We start from the raw sequence: 14,128 nt of genomic DNA, 5'->3' as shown, positions 1-14,128 counted from the left end.
AGGCTGCAAGGGCTCCTGCCACACATCCCTTCATTCATTCATTCATTCATTCACTATTCACTCAACAAATACTCATTTTGTTTGTATATGAGGCACCTGTTAGGCATTTGACATTTATTCAGTAAATAAATACTGAGCTCCTGTAGGTGCTAGACATTTAATACTCATTCATTTATTCAGCAAAACATGAATTGAGCACCCACTATGTACTAGGCACGTACATCCTTCAGCAAGGCACCTACTGTGTATAATCATTCGTACACTGTTATATGCACCATCCTCTGCTTTTTCCTTTGCTCAGTTTTTATTAAGCACCTGCTGTAGACCAGATGCTGAAACAGCTCACAGGATTGTAGCCAACAGTTAAGAAGTGGTTCCTTCGTGAGGCTTGTGGCCTAGTTGGGGAGCTGAAGGTCAACAAGGCTGGAGGTGCCATCTTCTCACATACACTTCCCCAGACTCCAAGGGGCTCCCTTTCTCACTTGAGCCTCACGGGGGCAGGAGAACCCTGAAAGTGGTGGTTAAGGACTCGAAGACATGGTTCACCTGTCCCAAAGAGGAAGACTGATTCCCAGCTGGATGAACTTGAGCCTGGTGGATCATGGCGGGGCCCACGTGCTTCTGGGCAGGGGGCAAGGAGGGAGCCCTCCAGCCCACAAAACTTGCCTTGTCCTTGGTTGTGGCTCTACCTCTTAGGAGCCTGACCCACTGGGCAGGTCATACTACCTCTCTCAGCCTCAGTTTCCCCACCTTTAAAATGAGGATAACCATGACCAGCTGAGGGGCATTGCAAGAGCCAAATGAAATTGATTTGTGAATGTGTTTTATAAGTTCCTCTGCTGCTTCAAGGCCCGAAATCGTCCCAGTTCAGCAGATGGTGGTTCCTTCCGACATGCTGACCTGTGAGGTTCTGAGTGTTTGCAAGAAACTCTCCCTGTCCCCTCCCTAACCCTCAAATGCTCCCTGACATCTCTCTCTCCACTTACCTGCAGGGCGGGGGTGAGGACCTGAGGCTGGGGAGCCGCCCCTGAACTGTGTTTTCTGTTGGCAGGGCAAATTCATCCGCATCAACTTCGATGTCACCGGTTACATCGTGGGAGCCAACATTGAGACCTGTATCCTTTGCTGAGCCTGGGTCACACGGGACCTGTCCCGCAACCCCCCTCCTGCCCCCAGCCTGAGAGGCCCCAGAAAGGTGGACGAGCTGCCCCTCGCCCCCCAGGCTCTTGGGTTCCTTCCAGAACATATCTGCCCTGGGGTGGTTGTCTCTTGATAGCAGGCAAACGTGAAACCCAAACAGCCTGACTTTGATTCTGGGTTGACCTCTCCTTAGCTGAGTGACCTCGGGCCAGTTACTCAAGCCTCTGTGCCTCATCAGTGCAATGGGGGGTGATCACAGAACCTGCTTCGCAGAGCTGTTGTGAGAATAAAGTGAATTAACCCACATAAAGCAATTAGAACCACGCCAGGGGCAGAATAAGGCTGGTTGAGTATTGGCTCTGGTGTGATCATCACTTGCTCCTTTTTGAGCCCATGGACCCCTTGTCCTGCAGAGGGAGCTGGTCTGTAACCAGTTTCCAGCCCAGAGATAGGAAACTGGTGAAGACAGAGCTTGCCCAGAGGAATAGCAGTGTCTGTGAAGGACACAGAGAGCATCAGTGTTGAGACTCTGGATGGCAAAGTGAGCCACCTGGAAATTTCTGGACTCGGGGACCAAGTCTACGGTTCAGTGATTGATCAACCCAGAAGCATGACAGGTGCCTCTGAGGCTCAGCATGTTGTATTTTTCTAGCTGCTTGTACAGCATTTGCTTGGCACTCACGGGGCCCTGGGGAGTGTTGTAGTTGGAGTTTGGTGCCCTGGGTGAGGGAGGACTTTGGAGCGGCTCAAGTCTCGTCCATTCTCCGCTCTGCCATGTCAGCTGTGGGGCTTGGGGCAAGTCGCTTAATCTCTCTGAGCTTCACTTTTGCCACCTGTGAAATGGGAGTGATAACAGCCTATGTGTGGAGCTGTAGTTCAACTGTGGTTCCGTGGAAGGATGGGTACGGCCCTCGGCCCAGGGCTCGGCCCATTGCAAGCATCCGTGGCTCTTATGCCATCGTCAACTTTTGTCTTTTTTTCTTTTTTAAGAGAGAGCACGCAGGTGGGTAGGCAGGGAGGGGCAGAGGGAGAGGGAGAGAGAGAGCCTCTCCAGCAAACTCCCCACTGAGCACGGAACCCGGCGCGGGGCTCGATCTCACCACCCTGAGATCACTATCTGAGCTGAAATCAAGAGTCAGGCACTTAACCGGCTGAGCCACCCAGGCGCCCCCAACTTTTGTCATTTTCTATTTTAATCCACCCACACGTTGTTCCCGAGAAAATCAGTATCCATCCGGTATGAAATGTCGGCATTCATCTAGAGAAGCACCCACAGCAAGTCTTAGCTCCTTAAATTGACACATCAGAACCAGGTTTATGCGGCTGGAAAATGGGCAAAACCCTAACTGCTGAGGCACGGAGGGGCGAGCATTTCCTCCCTATGCCCCCAGGTTCCCCCCGCCCCCGGATTAGACTATGTCCGGCCACGCAGGGTGTTTTCCCTTCAAGACCTCTGATGACACAAGTCCGCAAATTCTAAAATCCAGAAACTTCTGAAAACCGAAACTCAGCTGATGGCAAAACCTGCCAAGCCCACAAGAGGCTATTTGTAGTCTCTCTATTCCCCTTAGGAGAACAGTGATGTCTTTTGCTGCAGGGGTATTAATGGGCTCCCTCGGCGCCATTGGGAGTGTCCTAGGTTACTCATATAGTATGTCCACAGTGGTCTGACATCTAGCAAATCCTGAACCTCTTCTGGCCCCAGGGTTGGGAAAAGAGATTGTAGAACTTCTGGCATTTTGATGATCATTAACCTTATGCAGAGATTGCTGCGCGTTGGGCACCATCCTGGGCCCTTGGCACATAGGATCTCATTTAATTCTGGCCCAACTCTGAGACGTAGAGATGCTGTCTCTGCAGAGGACCCAGTCGGGCCCTGACCTTCTGCTGGGATGCCGATGAGCAGGCCGTGGGCACTGGGGGGCCAGTGGGATTCTGACTCTTTAGACGTAAAGGAACAGCTTCCTGTTTTGGAGGAAGCAGGCCCCAGGCCGTCAAGCTGCCCAGCCACTCTGAGAGCAGGTGCCCCCCATGGGCTGAGCCCCCCACGATCTCGGGGCTGCATGGCCAGCCCACCCAGGGAAGAATCTGTCTTACAGCCTGTTCTCGGATCCCTGCACATGCTTCTCAGCTGTTCATCTCCTATGTTCACGGCAAGTCCCGGGGAAAGACCCCTCCCTCTGGCCTCGGCTTCTGCCCCTCAGATCCGTGGCCGGCAAAGTGCATAGCCCGGCAGCAGCACCTGCGAGCTTGTTAGAAATGCAGGCCGCGGGCCCTGCCCCAGACCTGTGGGCGCAGAGCTCCAGGGAGGGGCCGGCCCCCTGGATTTTTTTTTTTTTTTAAGATTTTATTTATTTATTTGACAGAGAGAGACAGCGAGAGAGGGAACACAAGCAGGGGGAGTGGGAGAGGGAGAAGCAGGCCTCCCGCAGCGCAGGGAGCCCGATGCGGGGCTCGATCCCAGGACCCCAGGATCATGACCTGAGCCGAAGGCAGACGCTTAACGACTGAGCCACCCAGGTGCCCCGGCCCCCTGGATTTTAACAAGCCTTCTAAGGACCCACAGTTGGAAGTGGGCTGGAACAGTGAGGCAACTTCTAGGCGGCTTTAGGCTCCAGGAAGGCCAGCGCTGCTACCTTGTAGGGCACAGGTGGGCCTGCCCTAACGTCCTGCGACATCGCACCTAGGGATGAAGAAATCCACCTGGTACAACAGCCCAGCCACCCGTGTGCCCCCCCCCAATCCGGGACCCCCGTGGTCTCCATGCCACACCACAGCGGAATGGGCTTTCTCCTTAGAGGAATTAGGGGTGTGTTCACATTCTCTTTCCCGAGGCTAGTTGAACCTCACCCCCTTGGCCAGGGTGCTTTTGGCCACCACAGATGCGGCTTTGCCACTTGCTAGCTGTGTGCTCTGGGAAAATGACTTCCTTCCCCGAGCCTCTGTTTCCCTATGTTGAAAATGCAAATAAAATTTGCATTTACTTCCTCGGATGGGTTGTAAGGCTTAAATGAGATCTCCCGTCCTGCGGTTGGTGAGACGGGGATGGGGGAGGAAGGGTAGGTTCTGGCAAAGGAAACGCCTGTGATACCCCCAGGATTCTTAACTCCCACCTCAAACCAGATCTGCTGGAGAAGTCACGGGCGATTCGCCAAGCCAGAGACGAGAGGACATTCCACATCTTTTATTACCTGATTGCTGGAGCCAAGGACAAGATGAAAAGTAAGTGACCTGCAAGGACACAGCACTGGGGGGCGGGGGGGATGGGGTTCAGCCATCACCTTCATCATGATCCAGGTTAATAGATTGGCTATTAAAGCAGAGCCTCAGGTGCTGCCCAGGGGAATAACTATCTTTGGGCGGCAGGTGTGTGATTCCTCATCTCTGTTCAGTGAGTGTGGTTTCTGTTCAGGCCACATTTACTGAGCACCTGCTATGTGACATGGCCGACAGTAAGTCTAATTAGATGTTAGATGACTAACTAATCAAGTCCAATTGGACACAGGCTGCCTTCCAGGAAGGGAGAAAGACAATTGCAGTATTTACCAGTTTATAAAACTTGGAAGTATGTAAGAGGCAGTTTCGTGAGGGATTTGGAAGAGAAGGGGAGGTAAGCGCTTTTCATTATACCTGTTTTGAAAGCCACCTTACATGGCCTTTGTAGGGCAAGGGTCAACAAGCGATCCGTAAAGGGCTAGATAATGTTTTAGGCATTTTGCGGGTGACGGGGTTTTGTCACAAGTACTCAGCTCTGCCACTGTAATGCAAAAGTGGCCATGGGCAGTATATAAACCATATAGCGCATAGCTATGTTACAGTAAAACTTTAGTTACAAAGTAGGCGGTATGCTCTAGTTTGCTCACCTCTGCTGCAGGGAAAAATAGTTTTTAAAAGATTTTATTTATTTATTTAGAGAGACCATGCACGAGTGGGAGGAGGGGCAAAGGGAGAGGGAGGGAGAGGAGCTCAAGCAGACTCCCCGCTGAGTGCCGAGCCAGATGCGGGCCCCATCTCATGACTCTGAGATCATGACCTGAGCTGAAATCAAGAGTCAGATGCTTAACCAACTGAGCCACCTCAGGATCCCTGGGAAAAAAATATTTTATTGAGGTATAACTAACATCTAACATAGTAGTTTCGGGTATACAACATAATGATTCTGTATTTGTATGTATTTCGAAGTGATCACCGCCATAAGTGTGGTTCACATCTGTCACCGGTAAGGAAAATACTTTTTTCTATAAATGCAGTATAGTATATACCAGCATCCAATAGGAAATTATATGTTCTGAACATAGAGTAACTCTTTAAAGAATATACAAATCACATAGCTGAAAAAAAGAATATATACATAGTATAGTCTAAATTCTAGTAATAATTTTAAGACTAAAATTTTACGAGAGCAATACAAACTTTGCTTCCCATCACTTTTGGGGCCTAGGGTTAGTTATTTTGCTTAAGAAACTTACCAAAGGGCTGTGTGTGCGGGTACCTTTGCTGTGATGAGGTGTATTTCAATGTTATGCCACTAGGGGGCGACCTCATTCATTGTTTAGTCCTGATGCTTGGCGGTCTGGAGCGTATAATAGGGTCAGAGGTGAAGCGATTTTGGATAAAAGGGCGGAGATGCTGAACAGATGTTGTACACTGGAAATTAGGTAAGTTATCAGTTACAGTGTGGGACATTATGAGGTGGCCCAGGGAGAAATGTGTATATCTCTCCTTCTCTTTGGCACCAAAGTCAAAGAGTTTGCTTGTTTCGTGATCTGGGTTCCGGTTTTGTGCTCTGTCTCTAGTCTTCCAGAAACTGGGCAAGGATAAGGCTAACTCCTGAAATTCCTAGGGGCCATTTTTATTCTTGATGATAGATCTGGCTTTTAGAGAGGATCAATATTTGTAAATTTACCCAGAGTCTGGATAATGAAATCTTGGCCAAGACCCAAATCCTTGGACTTTAATCAGGCATTGCAGCTAATCCAAAGGCTGGAGTTAACTGGTGTCTTGTGTCAGTCTACCCTCAGGCACCTTCCAAGTGACTTGACCCATAAAAGACCTTTGTTCTAAAAGAAAAGTATCTCATTGACTTTTCTCCAAAACCATAATGAAATCTAGCCTCATTAAAGATTGATCTGGAAGAGGACACTTGATGTATTGGGGGTGTGCTAAAGGCAAATAGTACAAGAAAAGAGAAGCAATTATAAATTTGGAGGGGGTGGTGCTGAACAAGAACAGCAGCAAAATGTCACCAGAGAATACTGCTTTACAGAGAACCGTGTTTCCTGTTATAAACAAGGAGTTGGCAAATGTTTTTAATAAAGGGCCAGATAGTAAATATTTTAGGTTTTGGGGACCATATGGTTTCTGTGGCAGCTACTCAAATCTGCCTGCCCCTGTAGCATGAAAGCTGCCACAGAAAAGAGACAAGGAAATGGGAGTGGCTGTGTTCCAATAAAACTTTATTTATAAAAACAACCAGCAGACTAGAATTGACAAAAGAGCTAAATCTTTATCCACCATTGCAGGGGATCAATAGATAATATCTCATTTTGAAATATCCAGAAGCAATTTATTATAGATGGTATATAAACACATTATAATTTATATAAGCCTATATAATATATGACATATAGTATATACAAGCCTATGTTATATATAATTTATATTAAGCTGTTAAATAGAGAGATAGTGGTAAGTACCAGAAGCAACAGCTAAAAGAGATAAAAGCAGTACTATGGGGTAAAGTAGGAATTGGAAAAAGGGTGAACAGGAATGGTGTTTTTATTATAAACCTTTCGGTAGTAATTGATTTTTAAAATTCATGTGTATTAATGATGTGATAAAGTTTCATAAGTAGATGGATAAATATTGATCTAATTATTCAGGCAGCTTTGTTCCTAAAGGCAGGGTGTTTTGGACAACTGAGATAAAGGCATCCCTTTCTCCAGCTAGATGCAACCCTGTGTCAGGGGACGTGGCTTAGCAGGTGGAACCAAGGCTAGGTTTTAGCTGCCAGGTAACTTGGGGCAGTGCACAGCCTGCACCACTGTATGAGGCTGGTGATGGCTGGTGATGCCTTCTGCGTGTTAGAGCAAAAGGAAGGTTTTAAACTGTACAAGGCTCGGGAAAGGGAACGAACTTAGGATGGCCCAGACCCTTCACCAGGTTCATGCCTCTCGTTCAAAGTCCATCTTCCTGACCATCCCATCTTCCTCTCCTTCTAGATGACTTGCTTTTGGAGGGCTTCAACAACTACACATTCCTCTCCAATGGTTTTGTGCCCATCCCGGCTGCCCAGGATGACGAGATGTTCCAAGAAACCGTGGAGGCCATGGCGATCATGGGCTTCAGTGAGGAAGAGCAGCTGTGTAAGTCTTCATGCCTTGAGCCTGGGTGCCGGTGAGGGGACCTAGAGTCATGCCTTCTGGACCACCAGAATTAGTTAGAGGCTGTTCTCGGGTTAGGACAGATTTCTGCTTGCTGGATTCCCTCCATTCCCTCAAAAAAAAGAAGGAGAAGGAGAAGGAGAAGGAAAATGAATATGGCCTTAGGTGGCTTATTGGTGTTTTAGAAAAATGGCTTCATATGTTAGGCTGTTTCAGTTACAAGCAACCGAAATTGGCTTAAGCAAAAAGGAAAATGATCCACTCCCAGAGCTGGAAAGTTCAGGGATATGGGTTTCAGGTACAGTGGGGTTCTGTGGGCTCAAAGGATACCTCTAGAACCTGGTCTCTGAGCAATGTTGTCTTTAGGTGGACTGCCATTTCTTGGCAGCAGAATGGCTGCTGAGGCTCCAGCCCTTGCGTCCTTTGGGTTTATGTCCAGCAGAACAGATTGGATTCCCTGCCTGAGTCCCAGAATGAAGTCTCATTGACTCTTACTGGTTGGCTTAGGTTGATGTGCATATTCCTGAGTTATTCACAATGATCCAGGGTTTTGGAAAGCTCTGAGTGGCTTATGTTATAGTCTCTGTTCCATTTTGGAGCTGGAGATAAAGGATGTTTGCCTCCTCAAGAACATATGGGCACAGGATAGGTGGGGTTGGGGGAGTAACTGAGACAATGCCTGGCGTACAGCAAATACAACTTGGGCTCTTCCTGGAAATTGCCTTCTGGTGATAGACCCATGTTGATCAATATCACCAACCAATGACCAAGAACACATTTGATCCTGAGACCAGGAAAGCTCAAAGAGATGATCTTGGTTTCCACACTGTGCTTCAAGAAATACTTGTCCTTCTGGGTTAGCTGTGCCCTGGTGTCTGAGGCTAATCTCTTTTGGGAACACCAGGACACAGCTGTGGAAAATTTTTCTTCCTTCCCACGCCCACACCCCTTTGGCACCCCAGAATAGGCTAAGGTTGCTGAAATGCAGCATAGAGGGAGGGGCAGCTTCCCTCGCGATAACTGGGGGCCCAGAAAAAGCAGGCTCTGTGGGTCAATGGACAAATGGGTGGTGTTTGTGGATTTTGGCCAGAGCCCCACAGCAGAATCCAATGTTAACAGCATTCCTTCCTGAATGGCATGGGCTCTCCCAGAATGATTTGTTTTATTTGGGACACGAGTCATTTTTGCTTCTAATCTTTGCTTTCAACACACACACACACACACACACACACACAAAATGATTAAGTATTTGCTGTACGCCAGGCATTTGCTAATGCCTCTTAAAAAAAAAAAAGTACCAAGATGTCCAGTTTTAAATAATAAAAAACCAGAACAAACTAACATGTTGATCAATGAGGATTTATTCGATTATTATTTGGCCTTAAGAAGGAAAATGATGGCTTTCTAAATTGTTTTAGAACAACATGGACTTGTGGAAATGCTTTAAATATATTTAAAGTGAAGACATCAGGGGACAAAGCAATATGCTAAGTGCTTTATATGCATTATTTAATATCAAAAGAACCTAGCAATGTGGCCATTGTTATCCCCAATTTGCAGCTGAGAAAATTGAGGCACAGAGAAGTGAAGGAACTTGCCCAAGGACACACAGCAGGTTGCTGGTGGAGCTGGGACTCTTTCTCGGGTCTCAGGGACTCCCAAGGCCCATTGTGTGATTTACTGTGCTCTGTTTTTGTCTGTAGAAAGGTGGTTTTTGTCCTTTAAACCCTTTCAAAAATCTGTGTCAGAACCAAGGTATGGAAATCAAGGCTAGAAGGAGCCCAGGGTATTCTAAAACGTGGACTGGTATCATTATCAGTGCCGTGGAATCCCACTGCGGGATATTGGTCCTTTTCTCTGCTCCTTTTCAATTCTCCTGATGACTTTCAAGAAGAGAGTAAATAGCAGCTTGGCACCCACTAGGTCCTCAGCCCCTCTCTGGTCCTTGCTCATCCCCCCCTTTCACCATAGAGAGCAGATCCCCGAGCCCAGCATCTTGCTAGAATTTGATAATATTGTTCCTCCTCCCTGTATTTATTTTTATAGTTGCCATCTATTTATATGGCAAGGGAAGCTGATCTTTCACTTACCATACAGTTTCCTAGTAAAGTCAGCTTCAGGAAAGAGAAATAAGTGAAAGTATAGAAAAATGTTAAATGAATAGCAGCGTGGATGGAACGCTAAGTGAACGTTAAGATGAGTGTGTGCAATGACAGATGCCCCATGGGACACAGATGGTGGGGCGGGGTGGGGATGTGGAGGAGGGAGGTGGCCCCCCCAGGGGACATTTTTGGTTCTCACAACTCAGGAGAGGGAACACTCCTGACACCTAGTGGTTAGAAACCAGGGATGCTGCTGAGCATCCTACAGACGTACATGGGGCAGTCCCCCCCACCCCCGCAAAGATTTATCTGACCCGTTGAGACCCCCCTGAGTTAGACTGCTTCCCTGGGCTCTGTAAACATTTCAGCAATCCTTAGTTTAAACTTGGAGTTTAAAAACTATTAGTATAGCACTTAACAGTTTACACAGCCCCTCTGGTATTGTTAAAAAGAAGGTGACTTAGTTGTTTCCCATCAAAAGAAGCTTTATCATTTGGGGAGGAAGGGTTTCTGCAATAGTGAGTCGGAGCAGATGGGTTGGTGGTCAGTAACGGGGCCTTCCTCCTGCTGGGCTGGGCCAGAGTCCCTGAGATGTGAGGGCAGCTGTTGTGAAGGGCTGTCACCCCAAGTCTGGCCTGAGGAACCAGAAGAAGCTGGGATCTCAGGCTTTGTTCCCAGACACAGTGATTTCTTCTTGGAAGCCAGAACCCTGGGGGATTTGCATCTGTGTTAAACTAAAGGCAAGCGTTTGCATTAATTAGTCATCTGTCTTTCCATCCTCCATCCGTCAACCCATCAGTTAGTCCATCTATTCATCAATCCACTGATCAACCCATCCATCGATTCATCCATCTTCCTCTCTTCCTTCCATCCATGTATCCATGATCCATCTTCCATCCATCCATCCATCCATCTATCCATCCATCCATACATACATCCTTCCATCCTGCATCCTCCATCCATCTTCCCACTCTCCCATAACTCGTGGTTTTGTGGGGATTTCAGACGTAGGAGCCATTTTAACAGTAACATGGCTGAGTATGGAGTCAGAGGGTTCCATGGGTCTGGGAACACATTGTTTTATCTGAAGACACCTGGATAACAAGTGGGAAAAAATTTCCTCCTTCTCGATCCTAGATGAGCACCTTGTACATGCAACCAGACAATATTAAGAAGCACAGGGATTGTTGTTTTGCTTTGTTTTGTTTTTTGCTCTTTAAATATCTTTTATTGACATAAAATTTACATTTAGAAAATTGTGTATAAGTGCACAGTTTGATTAATTTTTATAGACTGAACACACGTGTGCTCCTCGCACCCATTTAAACTAAGAAAACACCAACAGCCCCCCGAAGCTTCCCATAGCCCTCCTAATAGTTTCCCCCAATCAAGGTTAACCATTGTCCTGACTTCTAACAGCATAGTTTTCCCTATTCTTGAACCTTCTGTAAGTAGACTTACGTAGTTATGTTCTTGTTTGCATTTGGCGTCTTTTGTTCAGCATTTGTGAGATAACAGTTTTATTGTTTGGTTGTAAATCATTCATTCTCCTTGCTATATAGTAGGGTTTGATAAACATTTTCTGTAAAGGGTCAGATAGTAAATATTTTGTGGGCCATACAATCTCTGTTGCAAATGTTCAACTCTGCCCTTGTAACATCAGACAGCTACTGACCATCTATAAATGAATGATTGTGGCTGTGTTCCGATAAAACTTTATTTACAAATGGCAGGCAATGGGCTGGAGTTGGTCCATGGGCTGTAGTTTGGTCTATGGGTTGGTCCAACCCCTGCTGCACAGTATTCCTTTATAACACATGGTTTTTAGCAACCATCTGAACATATTCTGCTATCCGCAGCCAGGTTTTCTACCATGATAGCAGGGCATTAGGTTAGTTTGCCTTTTTTTCTAGACTTAGGAGCTCACAACTGCGTCTTTTTGGGAGAAGGAGGTAGGTTGTCTCTACGATCCCCAATAACCTTTAGACTCTAAACCTCCAGAGCACCTTGGTGTTGACGTCTGTGTCTTTACCCAATCTTCTCTTCTCACCCCAGCCATCCTGAAGGTGGTGTCGTCTGTCCTGCAGCTTGGAAATATTGTCTTCAAGAAGGAAAGAAACACAGACCAGGCTTCCATGCCAGATAACACAGGTGCTTCTTGCCTTTTCTGAATAAAATGACAACTTCTGTGATGGCAAGGAGGGTCACATGAAGTCTTTGGTTATTTTTTGGATGAGGGTATTAACAAGAGCTAAACTAACTTATTTTCACTGACTTCTGTCTTTGTTTAGACTTTTTACTGCTGACGATCGTACAGTGGGAAGTTCTTGAATCAGAGCGTGGGCCAGGGGGGAGGAGAAATAATAGTTTTAGATCAGAGAGGAAGGATCCTTAGAGAGCCTCAATTCTAACCCTGCTCCCATCATTTGTTTGTTAGACAAATATTTTTGAGCATGTACAATCTGCCAGGAGCTGGGGTTCATCAAGAAGCCCCATAAGAACAGCCCCATTCCTCATGGCACATATGGTCTTGCTGGGGGGACAGAGCTCAAGTTTCTCTGCAATTAGAGTTGCCAGGTAAAATATAAGATGCCCAGTTAAACCTGAATTTCAGATAAACAACAAATGTTTTTATTCCGAGATATATCATTTTATAATATATTGTATGTTCTATGCAATATTGGGGACATAATTATACTTTGTAAATGTTGGTTATCCGTGTGAAATTCAGGTTTAACTAAGCATCCTGTATTTTTTTTTTTTCTAAATTTGACAGGCTTACCTGCAAATAAGCGGTGTTTTGTGTTATGGAAAGATTGCGTGGTTACCCCCATGCTTGTGGGTGGCTGAGCCGAAAGGATAATTTCAGTCCCTGGCTTGTCCAGCTGCTGTCTCCACACCACGGGTGCAGGCTGTGTATTGTGTTGCTTTTGGAAAGCTCCCTAGAGCTTACCCTCCATTGCACCTGCCAGTTGTTTCTCATGTGGTATACTCCAAAATATGGCAAGTGAAAGGACTTCTCTCACCGAGGAGAAAACTTCAGGGAAAGACAAACCAAAAAAGCCCCCCTTGCACAAAAGAAGACAGGAGGAAATCCTAAAACCACACCGAGTATCATCTGCCACACACGTGCAAACCATCAGGCACCGCTAGTCTTCACGTGGTGGATGATTATTATTTTCTTTTGAAGAAAAGGTATAAAATGAGGAAGTGAATAATATAACAAGAGTCCACCATCCAGAATTGACATTTGTGAATGTGTTCTGATACTGCTTTGTCTTTCAAATGAAACCAAGTAGCCGACAGTGACATCCCCTCGTCCTCCCAGTGGGATCCCCAGCGGGGTCCCATTCTCCTCCTCATGCCTCCAGGCAACCACAGCTATATTTTACTCTGTCCCTTTCCAATTGCGTTTTTATGCTTTCACACACGTGTATCTAAACAATATATGGTGTTGCTTTGTGAGTGTGACTTTAATTTACGAGAGTGACGTCACACTGGAGGCATCGTTCTGCAAATATTCTCTGTACTCACCATTGCCTGGATCTGGGTTTCTCAACAGTAGCGCCCCCTAGTGTGACAACCAAAAATGTCTCCGATCATTGCCAAATGTCCTGTGGGGGCAAAATCATCCCCAGTTGAGAACCACTGGTCTAGAAAGAAAGAGAAAACAAGTCGTTCCTTTACCTGCTGTTGGGTACTCATCTTGTGAAAACACCGTGATGTGTTTGTTTGTTTCCATATTAATGGACATTTAAGTCGTTTCCAATATTTTTCCACCAGAAATAATGATGTAACACAGATCTTGGCACAGTGGGACACTCTTTACATGCCTTACCTCATTTAATTGTGTTGACAACCCCACAAGGTAGCAGATGGCCCACTCTTTTTACGAGCTGAGAAAAGCAAGACTCTAGGAAGTTAAATAGCTTTTCCAAAATCACCTGGTTAGGAAGTGGGAAAGGGGCAAGAACTTGAATCTAGAACTGTCTGACCCTAAGGGGCTTAGGGCATACCTTCATCTCACCTCTTAGCAAAACACTGGGGATGAGGTCACCAATGACAGTGGTTTTCAGGACTCTTTCATGCTATGTTCACTACCATCATGCTCCTTTTCTCGAAAAATATCCAATGTATGCACAGGTCATGAATATCCCATGTGATGTGCCTTCCTTCCTAAGCCTTCTCTTTTGTGATACACTTAATATGCTTTTTCTTCCATCCAGCTGCTCAGAAAGTTTGCCACCTCATGGGAATTAATGTGACAGATTTCACCAGGTCCATCCTGACCCCACGTATCAAAGTCGGACGGGATGTAGTACAGAAAGCTCAGACAAAAGAACAGGTAATGATCTACTTGCTGTTTATTTTTGCATGTGAAATGATTTCTACACTTGCTATTTATTTCTGCAGAATCTTCCTTCCTTCCTTCCATCCACCCATCCATCCATCCATCCATCCATCTATACATCTGTTCATCCATTCATCCATCCATTCATCCAT

At 46.2% G+C, this 14,128-nt stretch overlaps 1 protein-coding gene across 3 annotated transcripts in view; it reads left to right on the top strand.

Moving 5' to 3' along the window:
* Window positions 1-14,128, top strand: part of MYH11 (myosin heavy chain 11) — a 115,191-nt gene that overhangs the window by 63,643 nt on the left and 37,420 nt on the right. For all 3 annotated transcript variants that reach the window (XM_021698304.2, XM_044915630.1, XM_044915631.1), the window contains 5 exons: window positions 1,052-1,115; window positions 4,264-4,362; window positions 7,362-7,505; window positions 11,681-11,776; window positions 13,852-13,970. In XM_021698304.2, the coding sequence (XP_021553979.1) occupies window positions 1,052-1,115; window positions 4,264-4,362; window positions 7,362-7,505; window positions 11,681-11,776; window positions 13,852-13,970 (522 nt within the window). The remainder of the gene's footprint in view (window positions 1-1,051; window positions 1,116-4,263; window positions 4,363-7,361; window positions 7,506-11,680; window positions 11,777-13,851; window positions 13,971-14,128) is intronic.

The sequence above is a fragment of the Neomonachus schauinslandi genome, chromosome 5, assembly GCF_002201575.2.
Source record: "Neomonachus schauinslandi chromosome 5, ASM220157v2, whole genome shotgun sequence".
In the NCBI taxonomy this organism is placed as follows: Eukaryota; Metazoa; Chordata; class Mammalia; order Carnivora; family Phocidae; genus Neomonachus; species Neomonachus schauinslandi.
The sequence above is the reverse complement of the archived record's forward strand: the minus strand, read 5'-3'. Positions and strand labels throughout refer to the sequence as shown.